At 39.4% G+C, this 14,861-nt stretch overlaps 1 protein-coding gene across 12 annotated transcripts in view; it reads left to right on the top strand.

Annotated features, from left to right (window-relative positions):
• ADCYAP1R1 (ADCYAP receptor type I) overlaps window positions 1–10,483 on the top strand; it is a 157,162-nt gene extending 146,679 nt beyond the window's left edge. For 7 of the 12 annotated variants that reach the window (XM_065050329.1, XM_065050331.1, XM_065050334.1 and 4 more), the window contains one exon: window positions 876–10,483. In XM_065050329.1, the coding sequence (XP_064906401.1) occupies window positions 876–1,085 (210 nt within the window). In that variant the 3' untranslated portion in view covers window positions 1,086–10,483. The remainder of the gene's footprint in view (window positions 1–875) is intronic. The other 5 variants (XM_065050339.1, XM_065050332.1, XM_065050336.1 and 2 more) reach the window with 1 other exon arrangement.
• The last annotated feature ends 4,378 nt before the right edge of the window (window positions 10,484–14,861 follow it).

Below are 14,861 nucleotides of genomic sequence, written 5' to 3'. Positions count from 1 at the left end.
TCCGTGCAGTTAGTGTCCATACTGTTGAAGCACTGGTTTAGCATTTAGCCATATGCTGATCCATTTTGACAATGGTATTAGTCTAGGAAAATCTAGCGATGACTATTAGGGACAAGAACTGTCTTTGACACACCAGCTCATTGGAGACTAGAAAAGTATATTGGGAAAAAAATATATTTACATGCTTCCTTGTTCTTATGCTATTTCATTCAGAAATATGCTGCAAGCTCCTGTCAAAAATGAGTAACAGATGAGTAGAAAAGATTAGTAGAAAAGATATAGAATTATTTGTTTATTTTCTAATTGGACTTCTGACCATGGATTGGTTTACTGTTGGTGATTTACTGTGGACGCCCATGCAAAAGCTCAAGGGAAAGGAGGTTGTTGTGAATGTATATGAATCCAAAAGCCTTCATCTGCATAGAGGTGATCTGAAAGCAGAAGGTAAACTTTTCAGTAGACCTGCATCCATTAATGACCCGTGAGAGACAAGCTGCCTTTGTGGACAGGTTATTTCATTACTTTCTAGTATCTTTTGCTTGCTGGTCTATTTGACTCCTTGGTATGTATTTGTTACTGGCCATCGATGAAAACAGAATATTTTTTCCAAGAGTTGGTGTTGAACAGATCTTCTATGAAACTCTGGGCTGATCCTAAATTATCTGAATTCAGAGACACAAAACCCAGGCTGTTATTCCCACCACGTGCCTGGGCCTTATTCAAACATGGAAAAGTTACTTCAGGTTTTGCTGGAGTGAGGATTTTATTAATAGTCCTAAAAATTGTTCTATCAATTTGTGGGGCTTTTTTCTAAACTTGATAATTTGTCAGCATGTCCTCAGGCGGCTAAGTACATAAAAAATGACCTTTTGAAGTTTCTCCCTAAAGGTGCAATCAGAAATAAAGAGAAAATGGAGGAGCTGGAAAGTCAACCGGTATTTTGCTGTGGATTTCAAACATCGTCATCCTTCTCTAGCGAGCAGCGGAGTGAACGGGGGGACACAACTCTCCATTCTGAGCAAGAGCAGCTCTCAGATTCGGATGTCCAGCATAAATGCGGAGAACCTAGCGACATGAGCAGCTAAGGAAAACAAATTGATCGACAAACAAACCAAAAACCATCCCTTTAAAAAGAAAAAAACAACAACATATTTTTGGTGGTGACTGAAGTCTCCTTTCCTTTCCTTTCCTTTCCTTTCCTTTCCTTTCCTTTCCTTTCCTTTCCTTTCCTTTCCTTTCCTTTCCTTTCCTTTCCTTTCCTTTCCTTTCCTTTCCTTTCCTTTCCTTTCCTTTCCTTTCCTTTCCTTTCCTTTCCTTTCCTTTCCTTTCCTTTCCTTTCCTTTCCTTTCCTTTCCTTTCCTTTCCTTTCCTTTCCTTTCCTTTCCTTTCCTTTCCTTTCCTTTCCTTTCCTTTCCTTTCCTTTCCTTTCCTTTCCTTTCCTTTCCTTTCCTTTCCTTTCCTTTCCTTTCCTTTCCTTTCCTTTCCTTTCCTTTCCTTTCCTTTCCTTTCCTTTCCTTTCCTTTCCTTTCCTTTCCTTTCCTTTCCTTTCCCTTCCCTTTCCTTTCCTTTCCTTTCCTTTCCTTTCCTTTCCCTTTCCTTTCCCTTTCCTTTCCTCAATGTCTGTAGAGGTGAAAAAGCAAAGGAAATGTGTGTGTATATACATATATCTTTTTAATGACCACTGTAAATACCCAACTGTACTCAAGGCCATTAATAGAAAAAAATTTAAAAGATAAACAACAGGCCAAGCCCACCCACTCAATGATTTACATTTCAGAGCATCCGCAAGTAATCTGTTGTGAGTCAAAAGTAACAAGTGATTGCTGTGCAGTTGTGATCCTTGGTTGCCAAACTGATACTAATCTGTGAATGGACATGCCCATTGTTATTTTTTCAAGTTGTTTTCCGTTTTGGTTTGGATTTGCCTCTTTTTTGTTTTCTTTTTTTTCTTTCGAGTCAAACATATCTTAGTGTGTCCCTGTCTTTTGGCATGTGAATTTCTGCGGTGTTTCTCTTTTGAGTCTTAGGATGGAGCTGATATGCTTGGGTTAATCAAACCAGCCGATTCAGGAAGTACTCCGGAAAATTGAGTTCATGACTGGATTTAGTCAGACATTCCCAGTGGACTTAAAGAAACTGCTGTTCCAATGTGAAGCTGCATAGCTACCATCGCTCAGTGGGGGGCTCCAGGCAAAAGAGATGGGATCAGCTGTCTTTCTATACCCAGGGACACTTCTGAGAATGCTTTATGTTCTAGAAAAGCTGTGAATTTTCTAAAAGGATCATGCGGTTGAGATATATCTATATTTTTGGCATTGAGTGGTTGATCAATAGATTGATTAATTGGATTCTTTGAACAATAAAAATAACTGTGCCCTCCCTCCCACCTTAAGAGTAAAATTCAGTTCTAGGATGGCCAGTCCCTCCAGATAACCTTGAACCCTTTGCATCTGTGTCCAAACAGGGCATGTTTTTGGGTAGTGCTGTCACACAGAGTGCGGTGCCTTCGCAACCTGGTTGACTTGTGTGTGTTGACTCTTCCCTGCCAGAGCCAAAGGCACAAGAGGGATCTGGCATGATCATCTTGGAAAGTGAAAGTCATCTACATTTGGTGAGCAACTGAACTGAACACTGAGATGGTATGGAAGGAAAACATAAAGAGTTTGGATGACTTCCCACACCTGGCAGTTTTTTCTTTCTTTGGATATTCTGTTTATTTAACCACCAATGGTCTTACTGCTTTTCTTTAAGGGGAACTAAAATGTTCTCTCAGTCTTTGCCTTGTAGTTAAAGCCACGACTGGTACATAGCTGCTTCAATCAAATGTCAGTTATGTCAATTCTTAAAAGTCTTTATACAATGCATAAAGGCTTTGAAGACCCTCCTAGAATTCACTTAATTTTGGATTTATGGACTGATATATATATAATATATATATATGCATGTGGAAGTATATGCATATATTAAAAAAGTGAAAATAACTTTATGAATGTGAAGTTTTGAACTGAAACTAATAGTAACCAGGAAATTCAAAATTCAGGCTTGCTCTTCAGTGTTAGTTGACATGATCATGTACAAAAAAAAGTGAAAGACTTAGAATTCTAGTGTCAGCTGAGTGTGAGCTTTTAATTTCACTGGTTTTGGTTAGTTTGGGTAAAAAAAAAAAAAAAAAGTTTTAATGTCATTTTTGCATAGTTTTAAAAAATAATACTGGTTTCCTTATTTTTAAAAGGAGGAAAAAAAGGTCTCAGAAGTTGGGAAAGAGTTATTAATTATAATACTTAACACTTATATAGTGCTTTACGGGACATAATCTGCTCTCAGTTGTAGCAGTGTAAATGAATGTAAAAATAATTTGAAATAGGCAGAAATGTTGATATTGACTTTGTGTTTGTACAGGGTCATAGTTTTATGAGATGGTAACCCCCGTTCTGGTGAAATCTGTCCTTGCACAGATGACCAGCAAAAAGTTTTAAATCACTTAAATTGCACTCCAGTGTCTTAAGTGGGACTTAAATGATCACAGAATCACAGAATCACAGAATCGACTGGGTTGGAAAAGGCCTCACAGATCATCAAGTCCAGCCCTTGGTCCAACTCTAGTCCGTTTACTAGATCATGGCACTAAGTGCCATGTCCAATCTCAGTTTAAAAACCTCCAGGGACGGCGAGTCCAGCACCTCCCTGGGCAGCCATTCCAATGCCTGACCACTCTCTCTGCAAAGAATTGCTTTTTAATATCCAGCCTAAATTTCCCCTGGCAGAGTTTAAGCCCATGCCCCCTTGTCCTATTGCTAACTGATCTGGACACCTACTTTTCTTTTCCAAAGTCTTCAGCACTGGTTTGCTGCTCTGAGAGCAGAATTTGTTCCCCTCTACCAGACTGTCTGCAAAAGTCACGAAAGTATTTTTAACTGATAGATTAGGGCTTCCTCTCTCATTAGATGATGCTAAAAGCTATTTTAGAAGGTTTCCCAAGAAACCATGCACTTTAAAGTCCAGAAAGACACAGGAGATGGGGGAAGTCATATCTGTCAGATAAATGCATACCTAGACATGTTTTGAATCAGACTATCTAATCTTAAATGGGATAACTTTTAGTTTTGTATTTTCTGTAGTATGGGCTTTCACAAGGTATTATATTGACAATACTGTAAGTGTGTTATTTAAAAATCAAAAAGTATATTTTGCATGAATGGCTAGTAGCCAGTTTTCAAGCATTAATAAATTAGAACTTTTGAGAAAAAGACGTTGAATAACTGCCTCTAGCTGGAGACTTTTTGATGTTCCAGTCCAGAGCAAGATGTCTGGATCTATTTTTATTATTATCACTTTTTTTGTTGTTGTTGAGGCTTTCTCTGAGCTTGCTTTCAGATTCTGTTGTTTTCCTGGCTGTCTGACAGCGCTCTTCAATGTGAGTTGGTGGATCTCAGCCCAGTGCCTCCTGGGAAAATGTCAGTGTCACCAAAACCACCAATACTGCACAGAGACCAAGTCCTCAGCTAAATTAAAATCAGTACAGAAAACTGTTGTAAATATTTGAACAAAGCCACTTCACTTTGGTTTTAGATTTGGCCTGAGCACCTTATTGTTACTGTTATTTTTTGGTGGGTTCAGCCAAGGACTGAATAGTCATGAAAATTTGGGTTTACCCCTTAAATTCCTAGAGTAAATGATCAGGAATCAGGCAAGCTGGAAGGTAGAGGAGAGGAAATTTCTGATGTTACAGTCCCTGTGTTTCTTCTTCAGTGGACAAAATGAACTCTTCAGTACCTTTCACCAGCACTGAACTTACTAAAAGAAATGGAATCTCTTGGCATATTTAATATACAATATATTATACAACCAACCCCCATTTATTATGGTTTTTCTTGGCGGTGTTGGTACACTTGCAAATGTGACTTTCCTGAGTCACTTGAACTTTCTCAGTGTTACTGGAAAGATCATACTTCAGGTTTATGTAGTTATTTAAACCAGACTCTGATGCCATCGCACAAAATAGCTCTCAAGAAATCTTTATGTTGAATGTAAGCTGAAGATGCTGGATGTGCATGGGCACCATGCACAGTGACTGTCATTTCTATTTGTTTCAGGCTGGAAGAAACCAACAGGTGGTTTGCTTCTAAGTGTGTGTAAATATCAATTGAGTGTAACAGTGCTTTGTTTGATTTTTCACTGTGAAATATATTTTGGACCTAAAAAAGCTATGTTATTAAAAACAATAGATAATTGAAAGAAAAACAAGAGTGCAGTGCTCCTTGAGCCATTTTTCCTACCATGTCCATAATGTATTTCTTGTCTAATTTTCTTATTTTGCTTTTGTAATCGTGCAGAATGTTTCTGTGCTGCAGCTTTTGTGACTATTTACTGTAGCTAGCCACTGTTCCATTATTGACTTTTGGATGTGGAGTGCTGGTACTACAGGACAATTAACATCCCAAAATGATAAGTACAACCTATATTTCAAAGGACAGGGCTTCTCTCATTGCTGCATTGACCTCACCTCCTTTTACCTTTACTTACATTTAGTATATCTGGAACTCAGAGTCCAGGTAGTGAAACTTAAATGCTTAGCTGTGGGATTTTTTTATTTCAGAAAGGAAAAATATCCATGTTCCTCTGCATCATTTAAGCATTTGTAGTTGAAAAACAGGTGTTAAAATAGGGTGGAGAAGGAAAAGAGACGAAGGCAGGTGAGTTTAGAGTGAAATGCAAAAACCATGCATTTTGGAAGCTAAATTCAGACTGTATATTTGGTGTCTAGCTCCTTTTCAGCAGCTATCCATCATTGTTATTAAAGAACTGTGTCTTGCAACTACAAGGCTAAATAACAACCGGAAGTGGACAGAAACAACTGTGCTGCTAATCTGAGATTGCATTTGCAAAGGTGGTTTTCCCTAGACTGCCTCCATCATCAACAATGACTGTAAGATACTTTCCAGAATGGAATGCAGAGCACTTCGTGGAAACACAGAATCATAGAATCAACAGCCCAGTATGGAAGGGACTTCAAACAACCATCTGGTCCAAAGTTTCATGGGAAAGGGAGCCCAGACAAGATTATTTAGCAGCCTATCCAATCACATCTTGAAAACCTCCAGTGATGAAGACTCTACCACATCCCTGGTGACATTCCAGTGAATTGTGGCTTTACATTTTACAGTGTTCTCACTGTAATTTATTTTTTTTCTTATATCAAGGTGAAACTATTCCCAGTGAAACATGTGCCTGTTCCCATTGTCTTTTCCATGTCGGTCCTGAAGAAGAAACAGCCTCCATCCTCTTTGTAGCTATCCTTTTAGTGCTAGAATACTGTGATGAGGTCCTCCCTGAGCCTTCTCTTGTCTGGGAAGAAAAGACCTAATTCCTTCAGTGTTTCACCATTTAGCAGGTTGTCCACCCCTTTGATCATCTTCATGGCCATTCTTCTGACCTTGTCCATTTTGGCCATGTCCTTCTTGAATTGTGGGCACCAGAACTGGACACAACATAGTGTTTGTTAGACTCCCACTCAAAACTTGACCTGGGAGAATCTGATTCTCATCAGCAGTGATGAACAGATTGGTTGCCATAATTTGTCTTGCCCGTGTGATTTTGTAAAACTGTGTTTTTTCATAATATTGTCATATCAATGATAGATGAAATTCTGCTTCTGCATAGAATAATAGCTTCTGTACTTGCTTATGAAAGGCTACATAGGACCTCTGGTTAGCTCAAAGATTTTAATTTTTTTTAATTTCATAAATTCCATGGACATAAGAAACCAGTAACTAAAAGTATTTAAAGCCAAAATGATCAAGAATAAAACATATTTAGCAGAGTTAGAGCTATTAGTCTCTGATTCTCAAGTGTTTCAGAGCATTACAGACCCATAAGGAGAGTTAATCTGAAAGAAATTCTGTAATTGCCGTTATTTTCACAGCATACTACTGCCACTCCTAAACTGATTAAATCCCCTTTTAAAATTCAGTATGCTTCTCTTTTTCTTACCTTCTCTTCCCACTGGAAATTTATTGTAGAACTTCACTCTTCCAGCATCTAGAAACCTTTTTCTGAGTTTCAAACTAAAGTAACTCTTGGATTGTTTGTACTCCTTGTCACTAATCTTGCCTCCAGTTCCTTTTTCCCTTCCTGAAATATGAACAGCTTTAATTCAGATAAAGTCTACAGCTTATCTATGATTGTGCAGCTGAAAGATAAGGCTAAAAATAATCATACTATTAAGCTCCATTTGTTTCAGCTCTCATCTCAATTTGGTCAGCAAAAACAATGCAAAGAAGCAAATACAGACATATGCAAATCCTTTGAGAACAGCAAGAAAATTAACTGGAATTAGCATGCCAAGCACCCTAAAAACAAAAAAAAAAAATCTAGTCTTTAAAGTGTATAAATGAGATTTGGGTTTTGAGTGGTTTTCATTCAGTCAGATTTAAAGGCAGAAACTATTCTGATCTTCTCCTTTTCTGGTTTCAGTTATGATCTTGCAAGAAAATCTGTATTGCTGCTGTTTTCCAATCAAAGGAATAGGACACTCATTCAGTAAACATACGGGAGGATATCAACATTCAAATGGGCAAAAACGCATGGATTGTGTCAGCTTGTGAGGTTTCAGTGCTCATGTATCTGACACTGTTACTAAACCCCTACTAAATCCGTCCTGTGAACCATGCAGATACTTAACGTCACTTTATTTTTTCACCCTGGTCCTGCCAGAAATCAGATAAAAAACTTTCAGAGGGTATAGCAAAAATGAAAAATAATTCTAGAGTGACTTTAGTACACAGTGGCAGTAAGAGTGATGCAAAACACCATTGGCTTTATTTGCCTTGTTATTTGAAATTGCTTGTCGATAGTGTTTCAGGAACAATTGCCCGTGGCAGACATTTTCAATCCGTGAGCTGTAGCGATTTCAGAGCCTGTAGACTATTTCTGAAGTGTCCATGGAAGATGATTAAGGAAAATAAGTTCGTTCTTTGTTTATAGGAATATATGTTTGTAAGGCTGCTGAAGGGCTTTTGTCTTTACTTATGTGAAGCATCTCACAGATCAAAAAGAGGTTGAAAACCTGCAAACAGCTGAGGATGAGTTACTACAGGCTATTTTCCATGGACAATTAGTTGATTGTCTGTTTTTTCAACTTTCTGCACATAGTGTCATCCAGTCTTTAATGAACCTCTCAACACCTCCCATCCAACATCCACTTTGACAAATAATGAGAGAGGAGATGGTGAGGAAAACATGACCACTGTTAGCAAGCTATAATCACAAGGAGTATCTTTATACCAATATTGCAGAAGGGATAGGACGAAACATCAGTATAACCAGGTCTCTTTGCAGGTTTTTTTACCATGAGTGACTGGTTTGAGAAGATACAGGTAGAACAGATGCTACATCCTGGATGATGCTACTGTACATACCCCTCTGTGCCCTCAACATCTACAGAAACAGGCTAACTGTGATTTCACAGCTGCCATGAAGTCCTATGAAGCCTTCTTGGATGACCAAGTGCAAGGATCTCAATGCCGAAGGTAATCTTCATAGTTTCCACATTCAGTGGATGCACCCAGAAAGTCCAACAAATCAAGGTTTTCCTCTTTTCTTTCATTATATGATTTCATGATAGTAAGACTTCATTTTCTGTTCTGAGATTTTCTCTTGTGGGCAAGGCTTCCAGAGAAATGTAGGATACTTAAAATCATCTGCTACATGACACTGTAGAGCAATAAATATGACCTCAGAAGAGCTATTATAGAGTGAAAGGTCTAAAGGGGCACAGGACAAAGTAATAAAACCAGATAGAGCAGAATGTATGGGCCACTACATGAGATCCTACTTAGCCTCCAGCTGCTGGACAAGACAAGTTTCTCTTACAGTGCCTCTGTAAAATCTATGAGCTCTGTTTGGATGCCTAGGAAACTGAGATAAACTCACTGGATGGGATTCAGCTCCAAAGTCAGATGGCAAGACTTAGATATCTCTGTGAAGGCAGTGTCCGTTTGACTCCTGAGTCTACAACTAGAAACGTACATAATGCAAAGATGCAACCAAATATCTGGTTTTACCTGATTTTCTTTCTTAGAAAGTTAGAGATCAAGGGCTATATTAAATATGTATCCCTTTCAACATCTGACACTTTCAGCGTTAGGCATTCTGGCTCATAGGCAAAGTCCTGGAAAAGATCCTGTGTCACTAAACAGGCAGCTAAGGACATACCCACATCACTTAACTTTAGACAACAATAGTGAAGATATCTTCCTTTCATCTAGTTCCTTCTCTTTGCCTTTGTGGTCACGAGAGCAATGAGCAATTTTAGGGCACAGGCATCAAACATATTGTTGATGTCTACTCAAGGATGAGATGATTCACACTTTGCAATATCTGTTTCTTTCCACCAGGAAGTCTAGCTGACCAGATCAGAGAAAGATGCTGACACTATGGAAATCTATATGTAGATGACTTTTCTCTTGACAACTTAGCCCAGTCACTATTGTTCTCTTTCATGCATGCTGAGAAGTAATGGTCTTGAAAAGCTTGAGGGTGACTTCAGTTGGGTATTACGAACCAGATTTGGGGGAGGTACATGCCTGCTAAAGGCTTAGTAGTTTAGTAATTTTCAGGAAGTCTTGTTCTCTCTGTCAGATTGTGTCCATATGACCAGCACTTCTGTGTCCAGAAACAAACCATGGTATATAGTGCACATGCAGTGACAAAAGGGATTTTACATTCTGCTTTTAGCAGTCAGGAACATGCAACCGGTTCAGAATTGCATTTAAGAGTAATACTAAGAAGATACGGAGATACTCTGATGTTAAGCTCCATGCATATCCACACTAAAGAGCTAAGTTCAGCTAAATACACATTGTACTTTGTATATGAAAACACACCAGCAGAGCTTGAAAAATGTCTTGAACCTCGTGGTCCTTCACCTTCTTATGATTAAAATTGCAATTTCCCATTGGCTTTCTTTTGGGGAATTCATCCGTGTAAACAATTACTGTGTGATATGATACTGTGTGATATGACACTCTTCAGTGTCTGAAATGACTTAGGCTTCTGGATATACCTTTTTCAATGGACTTCGTGCTTGCAGAGAAGTCTCAAGAGGCCTTCGTGTACTGGTATAACCTGTAAAAACAAATACTTGATGTGTTCATTCTCCTTTCCTTCTTCTTGTCAATTTAGTGGCAATGTAACATGCTATAGCTCTGAGAAGTACCAAGTTATTGAATGGCAAGCTGTATTTTGGCTTTTGACTGTGTCAAGGTACAAATTTACCGGCCTGTTGAGTCTAATACTGACCTTTTTTGGTCAAAATTGGTTTAATAGGTAATGGGATCTGGGGTTATTCAGCTTTGTTATGAGGTGGAAACACAGATATCTGTGAAAGATTGCTGCTTTCTAACCTTTTTTGTGTTTTGAGAAATTGTTTTTAACATGTATACTGCTGTAGATGACACAATAAATGTATTATCATTTTGTATAAGTCTGTTCTGATATGAAATTTCACCAAAGAGAAATTTATTGTCTGTGAAGTTACAGGGTAGAGTATTTGTTCCTGAAGCAGAAGGATGGAGTTTTTGGGGCTAAAAGGATTAACTTCCTTCCTCACAGGAAGGAGTCCCTGGATTCTGCTGGGCAAAGTCAGTCCTGGACTAATCAGGTGTGAAGTCTTTGCCATTAGCAAACAATGCACAGTCTTCTTTCACTATCAGTCAGTGGTGTCCCATGAGGAAGGCGTTCAGCACGCTGCATCAGTATCAAGCATGACTGTGGTCTAATACTCTCAATACAAATGCTACACACTCTCCGTTGCTACTAGTAACCCCTGTGGCTCTGAGCTTTGATCCACAGGGCCTTTGGGACCTATGTATTATTTCTAAGAGGTCTACACAAGAAAAGAAAGTCTTGTTGACGGCAAGTTGAACATGAGCCTACAGTGTGCCCTGGTAGCCAAGAGAGTCAACCGTGTCCTGGGTGCATCCAGCACAGCATGGCCAGCCGGGCAGGGAGGGTATTGTCCCGCTCTGCTCTGCACTGGGGCAGCCTCACCTGGAGCATAGTGTACAGTTCTGGGTGCCACAGGATAAAAAAGATATTAAGCTACTAGAGAGTGTCCAGAGAAGTGCTATGAAGTTGGTGAAGGATTTGGAGAGGAAGCCGTATGAGAAGTGGCTGAAGTCACCTGGTTTGTTCAGCCTGGAGAAGAGGAGACTGAGGGGAGAGCTCATGGCGGTTACAGCTCCTCACAAGGGGAGCAGGAGGGGCAGGTGCCAAACCTGAGAGAATGTCAGGAAGATGTGCCAGGGGAGGTTTAGGTTGGACATGAGGGAAAGGTTCTTCACCCAGAGGGTGCTGGACACTGGAACAGGCTCCCCAGGGAGGTGTCACAGCCCCAAGCCTGACAGTGTTCAAGAAGAGACTGGACAACATCCTCAGACATATGGTGTGACCTGTGGGTTTGTCCTGTGCAGGGACAGGAGTTGGACTCGATGATCCTTGTGGGTCCCTTCCAACTCAGGACATTCTATGATTCTACGTAGTCCTAAAACAAAGCCACTGCCAGTTGGCAAAAGTGGAAAAATACAAGTCTCCAAAACATCTCATATGCTTCAAGTATTTGTTTCTTTTCTAGTCAAAGCAAACCTCAATAATTTTATTGTCAGGTTCATTTTTGAAAGATCAGGTACATCTACCCTACTGGAACAGAGGATTCCACAGTAGATGTAGTATTTCTGATATTTCTCTCATCTTTTTCCTCAGCTTCAGCTACTGTAAGTCTTTGTCTGGCCCTCATGGATCTGTGAATCATCTACAAGGCTATAACTTTCAGTTGCTATTCTCCTTCATTGTTTAGCCAAAGTACAGATACTTGGAACCCTACAGAACTGCTGAGGCAGGGCCTGGGCTGAAATGGGGTCTTGGGTCAATGGGCAGGCTGGGAGTTGAGGGGTGCAGGGCAAATATATGGATTTTATTTTTTGCTATATTTCAAATCATTGTAAATAGCCTACAGTAGTCCATTTACAGAGATTTACTAGGTAATCTGAGGCAGCCTCAGCTCCTTTGAGCGCTGAATGACACAGCACAAGACATGTCTCCCCTTTACACCATCTGCAGAAGGGTTTCATCAGTCACTATCTTACTAAACAGGGACATTAGCAAATATGGAACAAGGAACCTGGAAAAGGCCTTATGTCTAAAGGCTACATCTAGTCTAAGTGATATTTTTAGGCTCCTTTTATAGTTAAGAGGGAGAAAAACAAAAGGCACCTCCAAAAGTATTTCAGCCCACTCTAAAAGCCCTATGTTAAATACACACATTTTTTAAAGAAACAATACCCACTATAGCACATTTTCTCCAAGAACCAAACACCAGAAAACCTTATTTGCTAGGTCTATCAACACACTGAGGAGAGTACTGCCTCAAATACAGATATATTTTCTGAAATTGAAAAATTCTTACTTGGAAACTAAAAAAATTCTTCACTTTTTTTTTTTTTAATCTCTCAATGTCTTTTTAAAATTTATTTTAAATCACTTTTTAATCCTACATCATCAAGACTTATAGGTCACTTCTCTGACTTCACCAAAGGACTATTTTCGACAACTTCTGTTTAGTGGGGTACAGCTATCAAACTGTAATCTGGCAGTTTCTCTAGTATATTCCAGTAGCTGAGCAATCAGTAACCACTGGATTTCAAAAAAAGTTGGACCCATCTCTGCATTTCATTATTTAATCCTTCATCCGTTGTTGGTTTAGGCTCTTCTAGAGTCTGTTTTTAATCTTGGGTGTGGACTCAGTCAACTTTGCCCACTCAACACAACTTAATTTGAGATTGAGTTTGCTGGAGAGGAGTAATTTTTGTACAGCAGTTTAGTAGATGACAAGAAAGTTGTAACGTGCTTGTAATGCAACCACACGGGTAGCCTGAATACAAATAAATCAGACTATGACCATCCTTTCATATGCTTTAGCTATAGTGGAGTTTAACTCAGGGAGTAGAACTGAGGGGATAGGAAGGCATGTACACATGGACTAGGTGCCAGGCTTTCATTATAGATAATAAGACACTGAAAGCAGGAACTGGATGCTTAATTACAAGTAGCTAGTGTGATTTTGGGAGCTGTGTGGTGTGGTGTCCTGCCTGGCCTCCAGCTGCTCTTCCGGAAAAGTATAAATATTGAAAAATCTGAATTTTATATCAAGGACAGTGCAAATTTCTTGGATGGCCCAGGACATCTCGAATGCCATTTAGTAGCTATGTTTACACAACAGAATCCAACTCCATAACAATAGCCAGTGATGTCTCGTCAGCTATACATTTAGCCAAATCTAGGTGCTTACTTTAGGGAGCTCTTAATTGTTAATACTTAAATCTAGGTGCTTACTTTAGGGAGCTCTTAATTGTTAGTACTGGCTTAGACATCCACATCATATACAGGCTGCAACATACAGATGCATATAAATTTATCTATCGTAACCTGTGAGTTGAACACCACTTTTGCTTTAAAAAAAAGAGTATTGCATTAGGTATTTCTTATCACAGCATTTTTTTTTTTTTCTTGAAGATCATTCTCTGTCACACAATGCACTTTCGAATTGATCAAATTATTTCTTCCCTTAGTTTGAGATGCACTGAAATGTTTCATGTTTTTCAGGCCTGTTTTTTTTTCAACAGCTTCTATCCCTCTGCACTGCTCTGAAAATCCAGCTCTGGCTGGTTTAGGTAACCTTGGGGATGCTCAGCATTGGAAAAGCAGGTAATGCCATCTGCTGGAAGGATTTCTTTTAATCTGGAGTCCACACAATCAAGCTTTCTGAAAAAAATATGCTGACACTTTAAGAGTTAAAAATCTACTCTTTATGAGAAATTGCAGTTACCTTAACAACTTGTCTTTCCTGCAGCACCAAGAAAAAATAGCTGAAACCGTTGGTTTTACTCTTTCCAGGCTGTCATGTAGTTTTTTAAAGGGATTTAAAAATAATACTAGAAGAGTTAAACTGTGCAAAAGATGCTAGGAGATTAGAGGAAGAGAAAGCAGCTTTTCCTAGCTGATATAACAGAATTATATCTCGCAGGTGTCCTTTGGTAATTATGTAAATCTTGCTTGGGAGAGGGTACATCTCAATACATTGTCAGGGGACAATGTTTTGATGTACTGCATGCATCCAGACAGGCCAGCACCGCACACCACAAGATGGCAGTGACTCCAGGCAGACCGTGCAACTCTTCTAGTTACCATTTGTGACAGTCCCTTTGCTGCTTTTGCAGGCCTGCTGTGAAGCAATATATCTCTGAAACGCTCCTTACTCCTACAAACACCATCATGTCCTCAAACGTGCCATCAAGGACAGACCAGCAGCCTTTTCACAGCCCAAACAAAACTTTTATCCAAGAGACTTTTGCACCGTTCAGAGTTATTAACATCATCACCCGGTTGTTCCATATGTGTCCTTTGTACAAATTCTGTAAATAATGTCTTTGTATATATGCAGAATAACTTCATATAACCCTTCATTCCAGCTTATGGAGTGCACATCCTGATCCAAAATGTTTGCAAAGTAAAAGGCTTGGAAATGTTAACAGCATTGGGAAGGATGCAGGGACATTTTGAACAAAGGACAGGCAGAGCAGGTGGCTGGTGTTTTGCTGAGGTTGCTGGAGAACTTTTAAGGCACTGCATTGGATGCCTGTGAGTTGTGAGGCTGACTGAAAAGAGCTTGAGGCAAAAGGGTGTATCTGGGGACTTAATGCAAGTTGAATGTGCATGGTGATGGTATATGGGTACGAACTAGATCATGGGATCTGGTAGGAATGGTGGGGTTGCTAGAGGTGTTGAATTTTTATGAGGAGACTGAA

Source organism: Columba livia, chromosome 2 (assembly GCF_036013475.1).
Source record: "Columba livia isolate bColLiv1 breed racing homer chromosome 2, bColLiv1.pat.W.v2, whole genome shotgun sequence".
NCBI lineage: Eukaryota > Metazoa > Chordata > Aves > Columbiformes > Columbidae > Columba > Columba livia.
Note: the sequence above shows the minus strand (reverse complement) of the source record. Positions and strands in the feature narration are given on the sequence as shown.